Genomic DNA, 13,647 nt, shown 5'->3' on the forward strand with positions numbered 1-13,647 from the left:
AGTCCTACTTTCTCCCATGAGGACCCCAAAGGCAAGTCTCCCCAGTCTCTGCCTCCACACCTCCCAGGAGAAACTCGAGCAATGAACATTAATTAGCAGGTAGGAGTCATTTATAATTGATGAACCACATGCTTCAAAACAAATGACTGATTATGAAGTGGTTTCAGGTTACATGAAAAGCTTTTTCCCAGAAATAAGCTAAACTCTACTAGGAATAATCTCCATATCTCATTTGTTGATGAATTCTCCATTTGCTCCTCTTCCTGAGTCTCCCGGGGTCCTGTGCTTAATCATTCCCAGCCCTCTCACCACCAGCCCTAGACCCTTCAGCCTTAATCAGTGGCGTTCTCACTGAGTGACCGCCTCTTTGACAGGACCCCAGGTTGCTCTGTTGGCCTGGCTGACACCTAAGGCAGGTGTCCCCTTGTAGCAGGAAGTAGCAGGAAGCTACTGCAGAGAAGAACGCTTCTTTTGACTCAACTCCTGAACCCATCATCCAGCTGGATTTTACATGAGCTTACGGACATTCGAACTGAGCAGCTTCTTTGGTCATCTGTGTAGCAACCCATTGATTTGCAACTTGATGGTTTATTTAACCAATGGTTTCTGTTCTCGTTAGGAGCCAGTAGAATAGCAAAAAGGTACTTGCTGAGACTATCAGTGATGAAAGCTGATTTTCTGATTGACTGAAGCAGAGTGCATTGATTGTCTCTGCTCCAGTGGGGCTGTTTCTCAAACATAGCTCAGACCTCATCCTGATTCATGTCTTTTCAAAAGTTAGAACCTCATCACCCCTGTCGTGGGGTAGTAGAGAAGGGGCAGGATTACAAATTTCAGGGGGCCCTTAGGAGTACCTACTGGCATTCCATTAAGGAAGATGCGCAGAGGGTAGATGAGTGAGTAACCATCAGACTTCTTCGCTTTCTTTTCTTAGGCACTGGTGAGAAAAATCGATGCCTCGGACAATATCTACACCACAGAGTCCACCACGGGGAACCTGTTCAGCCTGACCCAGGAGGGGGCTCCCTTGTGCCGCATCATAGCTAAGGTGAGCTTCATGGTTGGGGGCCAGGGTGACAGGCCTCGGGAGAGTGTGAGGAAGCTAGTTTGGTGGGGACAGCTGTTTTCCGCTCTAAGTATCAACTCTCCTCCCCCATCTTCACATATCTTAACAAATCCAAACCAATCATATCTTCCAACTTAGGTTCTTGGCTGGATCTTAAAAATGCCCGCTGTCACTGAAATACTGCATGAGGAAAAGACAAAATTGAGAAAGACTGTGTTTTTTTTTTTTTCAGTTACCATGGGTGCTGTAATTCATTAGACTCACGGTCAGTTTGCCCCTGAACTTGAGACTCAAATGCTTAGAGCAGTGGTAGGCAATCCGTAGCCCTAGGACCTCACTAAGGTCTTTGTTTTATCTTTGCCTTTTCTTTCTTCCTTTCCTCTTTTCTTCCTTCCTTCCTTCTCCACCTCCTTGCTCCCTCCCTCTTCCTTCTTTCCTTTTCTCCCCCTCCCTCTTTTCCTCCGTCCCTCCATTCTTTCTTTCGTTCTTTCCCTTGAGAAATGGCATCACCCTTGGGGATAGAATGATGATCCAACTGGAAGCAGTTATGTCCTCTAATAAACTTCAGATGTCAGTCACAAGAAGATGCTTGAGCTTGGTGGTTCTCAGTCCTCACTGGGCATCACAACCCCTCAGGGAGTTTTTGGAAAATAGCCGGTTTGCCCCACCCAAGGTTTATCAAGGTCCTGCGGTAAGACCTAGGAATCCACATTTTAAAAAACTCTACAATTCTATCCCCAGTTTTTAAGGAATCTGTCTAGGACAACCCAGAGGGCTAGGGTGGGGAGAGAGGTGGGAGGGAGGTTCAGGATGGGCGGGACACATGTATACACATGTGGCTGATTCATGTTGATATATGGCAAAAACCATCACAATATTGTAAAGTAATTATCCTCCAATTAAATAAATTAATAAAAAAATTTAAAAGCTCTTCAGGTGTTTCTGAGGCATGGCTACTCTCAGAAATCACTGCCCTAAGCCTTTATAGAAATCTGGAAGAGCAGGGTAAATGTCAACTTTGCTCAGGGGAGAAGTGGATTGTATGGTACCTCAGTAGCAAACGTTTGAGTGTGCTCTCCACTGAGCTTAATGCCTTGCAAACATTATTTCTTTTAAATCATAAGACCATCCTAATAAGTAGTTACCTTGTTTTCCCTCATGTATGGTTGAGGAAATGACTTGAGAGGCTTACTCAAGGTCATACAGCTGATAAAGAGTGGAGTCAGAATTAGAACCCAAGTCTCTCTAACCTGGAATTCATGATCCTAAAGCCCTCAGTGGTGACTTCTGGTTCAGTCTTTGGCCCTTCAGCTTCTTGGGCCAAAGTGTGACTCAGAAGTTCTCAACCCTGTATGCATATTAGCATCACTAGGAAGCTTTAAAAATTTCTGCTAGTAAGTAACCAAGCTGAATTTGAACCTGGCTGTTTGGTAGTGAAGCTATGCTCTTGTTTGCTGTTCTGAACTTGCTCTCAGCAGCCAGGCTCTCTCTTTTTCCTCCTGCCTGCCTCCTCCTTCTCAACCCCGTCCTCCCATGCCCTCCTCCCCTCTCTACAGCCTTCATTATCTCCTGCATCCTTACCATATGTCAAACACTGTGCTAGCTTTCCCTTTATCATCTCATCTGATCCTCCTGATAATCTAATGATGTGTTACAATCATAATTCCCATTTTTAAGATAAGGGGACAGAGACTCAGAGAGAGGGTTATGTGCCCTGAATGCAGATGAGATTTTAACTAGATCTGCTGACTCCAGAGACTTAATCTCAGCCTTCCTCTGTCTCCAGTCCTTGGTTGGGGGGTGGGAGGGGGGGTGGGGGACGGTGGTGGTGAGTAGACAGAGGTTTGAAGCAGAGAGAAGATTCAGTGGTGAGTCTCATCTTCTGCCTCCAGCAGAATCATCTTTAGGTTTCCAGTCCTGACAGTGACATGGGGGCTGGGAGTCCCTGGTACGCCCTGCAGAGCATCCTCACCTTCGATGCTCAGGAAATGTGCCCTATCTGGTGACAGACGTGGGGCAGCTCCCCCCAGTGGCCTTCCTCACTCACCTCCTTGGGGGCCCAGGGTGTCTGTCTTCAGGTCCTTCATCCCTCTGAGCTGCGCCCATGAGATGGTTTGGGCAACCTCTTTGAGGTCTATCCTCTCATCCCTTAGGGTTCCTCTGACAACCAGGAAATAAACCAAGTCCTCCTTATGAAGCTGGTGGCAAGTCCCATCCCTTCCTGAATGCAGAGCCCAGAAGACTCCCCTGTGTGTTGTCAAATTACTCCCCCCACCCAGCCCAGCTCCTCTATTATTCCCCCTCCACTAGTCTACACACCCTACAAGTGGCCTCCTCCAGCTTTATGACAGCTTATCCTGAGCCTGTCTGAATAATGCATGCCATTATACAGCTGGGCTCTGAGCCCAGAGCTCTCTATAAAATTAAACAAGCTCCAGCCAACAGTGCAATTCTGCAAGCTCAGGCGACTCCAAGTCCCACTTGAAGCCGAATGCTGCTTTTCAGTCCTTGGTGGGTGGGGGCTCCAGAGTGGTCCCCGCAACGACTCCATCTCACTTCCTACCTCTTCTCCCTGCCACGCACGCCAGCCTCTGGGACACCTTTCATGAGGCTGTCAGTCACCCTTCTGACCAGGGTGACTTCCGTGGCCCGACCCCATCCTGGCGGTCCAGGCCCACCCTCACTGCATGCTCAGCCCTTTCACAACCTCAACCTGCTTCACCTCTGACAGCTGAGTCATGCGGTTGTCCCCACCCCATTTTAAACCAAAGATATCCAGCAGCAGAAGTACGATTTGAACCAGAATCCTCTCAGTCTGGGTTCGGGATTTCCCTCTTCCTCTCCTAGTAGCAAAAAATGCTAAGAAGACCATTTTTCACAGGCTTGGGAAAGGATGTAAGGAGAATCCAATGCAAATGGATACAAAGGCTTAGATATAGTCATGCTGAAGCTGGCATCTCCCAAGCCAAAGGAAGGCTGCCACGTTGATCCTGGCTCTCAGCCTCTCATGCTTTGGCATCATTTCTTCATGGTCTGCTCCAAAAGTAACTATCTATCACTTTATCTATCTTTGTACATATATAAAGAATATTCATACTACCTATGATTAAATATAAATATATACATGTATAAATATGCATGCTTATGTAAACATATATGTATACAGATATTTACATCTGGTGGAAGGTCATTAATAGCTAGCAAGGCAGGCTGGGGAGACCTTAGGATTCTTGTTTTTTCTTTTCACTTTAAAGAGTAATTTGATTTTATGTCAGTGACTCTCTGAGTAAGGTCTTTGTGTGGAACCCTTTTCAGATGTCCCAGGGGCCGTGGGAAGGTAGGTAGGCTGGTATAAAGGACTGTGGAGCAAGAAATCAGAGGGGTGAGTGTCTTGGCCCATACTAGAGCATACATTTAGTGAAATGATGATGTGGCTTTAAAATCAGAGTGCTTTTCTTTGACACTTCTACAGCCACCCCGCCCCCTCCCCAGATTGTGTCAGGAGTTTCTGCTCCATGCTTTTTAAACCCTGTACCCCATCCCCGTTTCAGTGCATCCCTACCCAGATTTCTTCCTGCTTTTAACATGTCTGCCAGACCATGAGCTCGTTATTGATAGAGACTGAGGCAGTGCCCAGCCCAGGGTCTGGCATATAATAAACCATTAATATTTTTTGCTTCATGAACAAAATTACCCATCCTAAGATATGACCTTTTCCCACCAAATAAACTATCCTAAAAGGAAGTAGGAATATAGAAGTTGAAGATCACTCTTAGCTAATTATAAAATATCAGAAATCCTGAACTCCTCCAGAACTGGACACTTTCGTCTTGGTCCTGCTGTGATAGCTGCCAAACTCTTAGACTGCAAAGGGCTCGGAGCTTATCTTTGTGGGGTACTGGGAAGGGGAGTTCTGGGGTGACTGGTTTCGATGGGGCTGTGCTGGGCTGCGGTAGTCGTTGCTGTTTCTGGTTGCTCACACACTATGCTTTCAGTTACTCCTTCCTGCATCCCTAGGACACTCGACAGTGCTTGGTGCATAGTATAGTTTTTGTTGAGAGAGTTCTCAAAAATCTGATGGGATGGCAGTTTTGCTGAACCCAGCTCCTTCTTCCTGTAATGTCTTTCTCAGTTTAGGAAACAGCGTGATGGGCTCAGTTAGAGCCAGGAGTGGTGCAGTTAAAGGCAAGTGCCCCTCAGGACCAGGTGCAGACCACTTGTTCATGTATTCTTTCCTGCTACTGGCACCTCTGCAGCCCGCAGGGAAGGGAAGAGGGGGAAGCAGGGAAAAGCCAGATGTGGGGCGGCCAGCTTCCTCTGCTCTGGACGTGGACGTCCAGAGTGGGGTTGCCACCAGTTTGCTGGGCACATGGTGAGTCACTGTTGTGATCTGTTGGCTCTTTCACTTTGCTCTGGGAGCCAAGGTGGCTTCAGTGATTTCTATAGAATTAACCTGTCCAGTTAGGAAGAGCGCTTCACTCCCAGCCTCTTCTCAGAAATCCTCCCAGACTCCTGGGAAGTCGCCACAAGGTAAGGGAGTTTCCACGAACTGCTCTCACAAAGAGAAAAATACAGGTTCACACTCAAGAGCTGGGCTGATCAGTTCTAAAGGGTTTTATTTTTTTTTTCCTTTTACAAACTGGAGTGAAGGAGTGAAAACAGGACCAATGTGGATTAGGGGGGGAGGTGTGATTATTTCATCCATCTGGACTTCCATTTTTCCCATCCCCAAAGTGGAAAGAAATTTCAGTATTGATGTAAATAAAGCCCCTTTCTGTGTTCCTGCCGTGGTGGTGGGGACGATCTGAGAAGTAACAGGTGGTCGCTGGCATAGTGAGAACCAGCATGAGGCATCTCGGTTTCAGCTCTCTCCATCTGCCTCGGGCTTGTTTCTAGAACTTATTTCTGACAGCTCCAGGCTTGTTCCCAGGCGGCTGCTGGGAGGGGGTTGCCAGGCGTCTGGAGCAGTGATAACTGGGGTTGACCCTGGTCCCAGCACAGGTGCCTCCCCTGGCCCCTCCCCTCCAGTTTAGATTTCCAAGGGTGACATTATTTCTGGAGCTGATATTTCACTGCAGCATGTGTGGGAGCTTGGGAACGTGTGAGTGTGTGTCTGTGTGTGTGTGTAGAAGCTGGGCGGGGGGAGGGGGCGGGGGATTTTTGCTCCTACGACCTTTCTAGATTCTCTGGCTGGGGCCCTGTAGATTAGGCTGACAAAAGACAGTTTAACAAAGGAAAAAAAAGTTATTAGCGTGTGCACTGCACTTACCCATGGGAACTGTCAGAGATGAGTAACCCACAGGGTTGGTTACAACGTGGGCTTCTGTAGCATCTTAGCAAAGGAACAATACATTTTTAGAGATGTCATAAGATAAAGGAAGAGAACCTTGAGTCTCTGAAGGTGAAAGTGTTAGTTGCTCCGTCCTGTCCAACTCTTTGAGACCCTAAGGACTGTAGCCCACCAGGCTCCTCTGTCCATGGAATTCTCCAGGCAAGAATACTGGAGTGGGGTGCCATTTCCTTCTCCAGGGGATCTTCCCAACCCAGGGATCAAACCCAGGTCTCCTGTATTACAGGCAGATTCTTTACCATCTGAGCAACAAAGGAAGCCCCCTTGAGTCTTTAGGGGTGGCGAACTGTGGGAAGACACGTATATGGCAAACCAATAGTAGCTAAAGACTGAAGTTTGCTATATGAGTTTCTTCTGGTGCTGAATCCAGGCTAATAAGGGTCTAAAGTTGTCTCCAGTGATTAACTCTTGTCCTTCTCAGTAGAGAGGAAAGGGAGAATGCTCTTTTTAAATTTATGTCCTGCTTTTAGTCAAATAGGGGGAGAACGGATATCTTTTTTTTTTTTTTTTGTATCTGCTTCTTAATTGCCTTCAGCTCAAGACAATCCTTAGACTAAAGTGGTATATTTGGGGGTGGCTATTCTGCTGCCCTACAGACCCCAAAATGCACCAGCTGAGTGAGGGGGTGTCAGTCATTCTCGAGTCAGCCGCGGGAGAGGTGACAAGGTGAGGTCACGTGACATTTTCTTTTCCTTGCCAGGAGGGTGGGGTCGTCGCGCTCTTCAAGATCTGCCGGCAGGACACTCTCCGGTGCCTCTACCCCCAGGCCCTCCGCACGCTGGCCTCCATCTGCTGCGTGGAGGAGGGTGTCCACCAGCTGGAGAAGGTAAGAGTGCAGCTGGCCGGCTGCATGGGGACTGAGGTCCCCGAGGGGGTGGGTGGCTGGGGAAAGTGACCTCTTGGTGGACATCTGGACCTCTTCCTGGAGCAAGTCCCCTGAGTCCCTCCTTTCCCCAGCATCATTCAGGTGGGGCTGCTGTGACCTTGACTGTGGCTGATGAAGATGTGAAGGGGGCAGAGACTGAGGAGCTCAGCTGGAGAAGGCAGGGCCCAGAGGGACACTCAGCACTTCCTGGGTGGAGATCCCAGGGGTGGACCACTGCAGGAGGCAGACGAGTCGGATGGGGAGGGGGCGTCGAGGCTGAGGGTGGTTGGTCCTCCTCTCGTGGCAGGTCCCTGGCATGAAGAGAAGAGATTTCTCAGGGGACGGGATAGGCAGGAGCAGGGTGTGCGTGGATGCCTGGGTAGGCAGGTGGGCTTCCCTCCAAGAGGGCTTGGGGTAAGGGAAAGGCTTGAGTCCAGGGGCGTGGTGGGTCACCACTGCTGGGGTGTCTGGGGTTGGAGGGGTGGGGTGACATGGCAGTCCCAGGTACCTGGCTCCAGGCCAACCTAGGGCAACATGACGGGTTTCAGCCACCCCCTCCCCACCCCCACACCGCCCAGGTGGGAGGGCTGAGCCTTTCTCCCACTTGGCCTGAGTGGGCCCGAGCCTGCAGACAGCTCCTCAGGGATTCTAGCAGGAGGGTTGGGAGGCTACGGCTGACACTTGGGGATTTTTCAATCATGTTTCAAGGAAAGATGCTGAAATTATTTTTATGGAAGAGAGGTAGAAAGTCGTGGTATGTCCTGGTGACAGATGCCATGTCTGCAGGATTGGGGGTAGGTACCTTGAGTGTGTTCTCATAGCTTGGTCTAAATGGGGAGGGGGCAAGCAAACTGCTTCCTTTCCACTGCATCCTTGCCCCACAGTCTGGTCCTGGCTGCCCAGGAAACCTCCACCCTCCCCTCAGCCTTTTCACTTTAGTGCGGACTCCTAGACGGATGGTTGTTTTACATTCTACCCTGCCTCTTTCCAAATCTGCTCAGGTTGTGGGACAGAGTCACAGGGTCATGGGCTCTGAGGTGCTTTTAGCTGAAGATGGAGTGTTCATGGGCAATCTACTCATTTCACAGATGAGAAGGCTGTGACTCAGAATGGGCAAGTCATTTGTCTGGGGTCACACAGCAAAGTGGTGAAGGAGCGAAGGCCAGCCCTCTGGACAGAGTGTTTCCTTCCCATGGGTTCAGAAGCCTTTGTGTGTGCGCTTGCTTAGGTGGCAAAAAGGAGACGAGGCAGTGGCTAGACAGACAGACTCCATGAAGTAAACGCACTGAGCACATCCAGCTTCATGCAGGGAATAATCCTCTCTTCTCCAGTAAAATCTCCCTCCTTAGAGAGTGGAAAATGGCCAAATGGGTTTATTTCTTGTCTTCTTTCACGCTGGCTGGCAGAAAGAAGAAGGGAAGAAAGCAGAAGGGACTGGACTCACCAGTCCTCCAAAAGCAGTGGATTTCTTGGCTTATGAGTTTGCAGAGCAGTGGGAAAACTTCAATCCGGGAAAGCAAAACAGCAGAACTTTTTTGTTTAGAGTGAAAGCCTGTGCAGCCAGGAAGGCTGGGGGCAGTTTTTCCTTCCACCTTCCTGTGAGGGTCCCAAGCCAGAAGGCGAAAATGTGTCTTTCCCAGGCCAGGTGGGCCGCTGGCCTGGGAGTCAGACCCCAACCCACCAAGCAAAAGGTTGAGGAGAGTGCCCAGTGCTGGAGGGGTTACTCAGCAGCCAGAGCTGACCTAGCCCCTTACATGCAGCCCTTCATTAAGGCCCCAGGACGTCCCGAGGTGAGCGCTCTTCCTATCTTCATCTTAAAGAAAAGGAACTGTCTCAGCCAGTGTAAGTGACTCACCTAAAATCACGGAGTAAGTTTGGAGCTAGGATTTGGATCCTGTCTGCTTGCCTAATGCTCAGTCAGTATCATTGCCTCACGGGTTTAATAGATACTCTGAGAACACCCCCCAAAAAAATTCCTTTAGCTAAACCCAGACCGCCTTGCTGTTTCTGGCCAGTGTCCTAATCTTCTCCCTCCCCTAACTGGCACAGGAGAAAGTCACCCTCTCTGGGCTTTCTCCTCCTCCAGGTCAGATTCGTTTCCATACACAGATACTTGTGAAACAATGCGGTGCCAGGCAGTGGGCAGGACGGAGACTTGTCAGAAAGGAGCCCCCTTGCGGTCAGAAACAGCAACTACAGCTCTGCAGTCAGAGCTTGCCAAGTGTCTCCATGGACAGCTTAGTTTCATTTGATGCTTACCTTGAACGTGCAAGCATACCCATTACACAGATAAAGAAACCGAGGCCCAGAGATATGAAGTGACATCTGCACAGAATCACACAGCTCGTAATTCATTCATTCAGCAAACATCTATCAACTGTCTGCTGTTTGCCAGGCACTGTTTTATGTGTTGGGAGTATAGCAGTGAACAAAACAGACGACCACCCTGGTCCTCTTAGAGCTTATGTTCTAGTTCATGGGGTGGCAAGTTACAACCTGTGGGCCGAAGTCAGCCCGTTGTTTTTGGCATGTACAGCCCATGAGTTAAGTCATTTTTAAATGATTATAAAAATATGAGAGGAATAACATTTTATGTCACGTGAAAATTATGTGAAGTTCAAATTTTTGATCCATAAAGTTTTAATGGAACACCGCCAGGCTCCTTCATTTAGGTGTTGTAAATGTCTGGTTTCTCTACAACAGCATAGTTGGATAATTGCAAGAGAACATGCAGTCAAAAATATTTACCACATGGCCCTCTACAGAAAATGTTTATCCACCCCTAATCTATCAGGTGATAAGGACATCATGGCCGTGGCTAAAAAGACAATGAAAGTGAAAATGAAGTTGCTCAGTCGTGTCCAACTCTGCAACTCCATGGACTGTAGCCTACCAGAATCCTTCGTCCATGGGATTTTCCAGGCAAGGGTACCATTTTCTTCTCCAGAAAAAGACAATAATTAACATTTATTGAGTGCTTGGTTTGTGCAAGCACTTGGCTAGACCACTCCTTTCATGGTGTCACTTAATCATTAACCTATCAGTGCTATTATCATCCATGTCATCTATAGAAGGAAGGAAGACTCAGAGAAGTGAAGCAACTTGCTCAAGGGCACACAGCTAATCGACGGCCTCATTTGATCCAGGATCACAAAGAGTTGGACATGACTGAGCAACTGAACATGCACTGATGAGCTGGAGCCAGCTGGGTTGCGAACCATCGTGCCCACCCAGGATTCAGCTCCAGTGTGTGAGGTCAAAGTCCATGCTCTTTTCCTCCATATCACACTGTTTCCAAAGTTGTGAGAAGTTCTAGAGACACCCGGGGGTCCTGGGTCACCTGCCCCTCCCCCAGGTCCCTCTCACACTCTGTGATCTGGGTGCCAAGTGCTGGCCTCAGACGCTCCGGTGAGGTCGCCACTGTCTGTGTTTAGGGTGGAAGGTGAAGAAGTCTGGGGATGGGCTGGATCGCAGAAGCCCTAGCACGACAGGCTGGGTGGAGGCATAAGTGGAGAGCAGGTGCCCGGGGGCTCTCACCCACTGCCCACTCACTAGGCACAGCTCACGCCTTCCTCAGATAATGTCACAGCCTCAGCCTCCCCTGATTTACTGGCCTCACCTCCTCCCTGAGGCTCCTGTAATTAATTGCCACAAGAAACGCGCTAAATTTGGTGAAATCCATCTTTGTCTGCAGCTACCCACCCCCTCCCCTTCCCGCCAACCTTGGAGCGGTTCATTAAGTCACGCACAGACCCCGGCAGAGTGTGAGTCTATTGGGTCACCAGACGCCCCATCCATCCTCAGCCCTGCTGTGTGATGCTAGAGCTCCGTCGGGCTTGAGGCATTCACATGGCCATAGATTCACTTAGTCACCTGCTTCTTCTTTCTCTGTCATCCAGCCGTTCACTTACTTTCAAGCCGCTTGCTTCCTTGCTCGCCCATTCAGTCCATCACCATCTCATCCTGCTACTAACTCATTCTGTCATCGAGTTTGTTGTGAACTGTCCAGTGTGCTGGGGAAACTGTGGTCTCTGAGAGTCAGGCTCTTCTGGATGCAAATCCAGGCTTGTCTACCTATGAACTTGGACACATTTCCCTGGGCAAGTTACTTAACTTCTCAGAGGTGCAGTGTCTTCATCCATCAATGTGCACGATGAAATCTACCTCCCAGGGCCGTCAGAGATGGATAGATGCACAGCAGTGTGGTTCCTGGCTCCCACTAGGCACTGAATAAATGGTAGCTGTTATGATTATGGTACAGGTAATTCCAGTTTCTGGGGTTTTGGACATCAGTGGCCTCAGGGAAATGATGGTCTGGTGGAGAAGGGAAGGCTGGCCTGTCAGCAGGAAGGGCTAGCATGGCCAAAGATGCTGCCCTGTGCACTGTGAGCAGAAGTGTGGAACACGAGTCCCCACAACCTTTCCACTTTACAGGGGAGGAAACTGAGACTCAGCTCATGAATGTGGAGTTTTGATTCAAAGCCTGGCTGGTTTCCAAAGCCCAGTTCTTTACTTTCTGTGACCCTGGGAAGAGCTGGCCCTCAGGGCAGTGGCTCCCAGGGAGCCAGGCTCTGGGTATTGGTCTGGAAAAGGGGGCAGGCATGGAAATTCCTGAGCGGGTATGGAGCTGAAAGATGTCAAGACAGAGCAAAGTCCTCTCCAGAGGTGTCTGAAGGGTCTTCCAAGCCTCCCTTCTTTCTTTCCAGAGGTCTGGTTCCTCCTGTTCCCCCTGGGGCAGCGGGTTTCAGGAAGTCTGTCTTCCCTCCCGTGTGCCCTCAGCAGACGGTCACCCCTCACTCCCCAGTCCCTGTGCTGGGCTCTGGGAGGAAGAGACAAGCAACTGTGTTCCCTGCCTCCCACCTGGGATGGCCACGGGGCGGCCCCATGGCTGTCAGAAGCCGCAGGCCAGTGGCCTCACCTGTGCCCAGGGAGCTGGTGATGGCAGCGGCAGGAGGCAGTGGAGCTGGCCAGAGGACCGAGGCGGAGCCCCCAGGCAGGCCAGGGGAACGCGGCCTCGGCAGAGGGAGTCCACAGCTAGGCCAGTGGGGCTCTGAGTCTTTTAGGAGCTCAGTGAATTGGGGAAGCCCAGAAGAGAAGGCAGCGTTTTCTGGGACTCACTTTGGAGAAGATGGGATAAAGAAAATGAGGCCCAAAGAGAGAGTGAGGACCCCAGACCCACACAACCCGGTGAGAACAGATGGACCCAGCTCCATCTGATCATCAGGTGACCCAGCCCACCTGGACTGGTCAGGGCAGCACTGGGGAGGACTAGAGCTGGGACGGTGGACTGGCATCACCAAGGGGAGGACTGCCAGTCTGTGGGGAAGCTGCAAGGGGGCTAGAGAGCAAGTGATTCCTCTCTGAACCTCCGTTTCCTCTTTATGGGGTTGCCATGGTGAGGTGATGCAGCAGTGTGGGTGGGGCCTGTGTGGAGGCAGAACTCGCCTTTGTCTGTGTCCCTTCCTTCTTTCCTGGCCTGTTTGTCTTCACCTTTTGGGGTTAGTCTGGGGAAACCCTGTAACACGACCAGAAATCCTGAGTCCTGGGGTTTGACAGTGACCCTGGCAGACTTCCAGTGCTCTGATTGGCTCATGAGATGGTCAGGGCACTGCTGGTGCAGAGGCCAGGGTTGGACAGGGCTAGGGGCCAGGATGGGGTTGGAGGTGGGTGGGGACTAGAGCCAGACTGGGGCCTGGGGTCCAGGTGAGGGGCTGGGGCTGTGGGGCCGGAACCTAGAGTCTAGGGCCATAGGGGTCTGTCCAAGCCTAATGCTCAAATGGCCCGGGACAACCTCCGAGAGAGTTCTGGTAATTCCCTCTTCCAGCCGTGATACCAGAGACAATCTTACTTTCGAAAGAGATTTCTTTTATTCCCCCCTCCCTCTTATTTCATTTTTTCAAATAAGGAGTTCATCCTGTGTTGGAGCCAAGAAGAGAGTTTAATGAAAATCGATGGAGAAATTAAAGATGAACAGCGGGGAGGGAAGGAGGGCTCAACTTCAAGTCTAAGAAGAGATCCATCAGTAATGAGGGATGGGGACACTGCTGCCTGTCTCCATGCAGCTCCCTCATCCCATTTCCTGGGGCAGCTTCTTGGGATTGAGTTGCCCTGACATCTGAAGGGCCAGGCTGGAGACAGGGAGGCCTGGACCCAGAAACCGTGGGCAGGAGGGAACTGGGTGGGGAGGCTCTGTCTCTCCAGCTGCCGTCTTACAGGAGTTTCTTTCCACTGCCTGCTTCTTGTAGGGCTCCCGATGGTCAGAAATAAGTCACATCTGTAAAAGAAAACAACCAGTTTTTCTCATCCTTTTGCTCATTTGATCCAAACAGTCATTTTACAAGGAAGGCACACAGAGATGGTTATGCC

At 50.1% G+C, this 13,647-nt stretch overlaps 1 protein-coding gene across 1 annotated transcript in view; it reads left to right on the forward strand.

Annotated features, from left to right (window-relative positions):
• Positions 1 to 13,647, forward strand: part of INSC (INSC spindle orientation adaptor protein) — a 138,075-nt gene that overhangs the window by 80,900 nt on the left and 43,528 nt on the right. The window contains exons 6-7 of the mRNA XM_070383196.1: positions 935 to 1,048; positions 7,117 to 7,242. Of these exons, the coding sequence (XP_070239297.1) occupies positions 935 to 1,048; positions 7,117 to 7,242 (240 nt within the window). The remainder of the gene's footprint in view (positions 1 to 934; positions 1,049 to 7,116; positions 7,243 to 13,647) is intronic.

The sequence above is a fragment of the Bos mutus genome, chromosome 15 (genome assembly GCF_027580195.1).
Source record: "Bos mutus isolate GX-2022 chromosome 15, NWIPB_WYAK_1.1, whole genome shotgun sequence".
In the NCBI taxonomy this organism is placed as follows: domain Eukaryota; kingdom Metazoa; phylum Chordata; class Mammalia; order Artiodactyla; family Bovidae; genus Bos; species Bos mutus.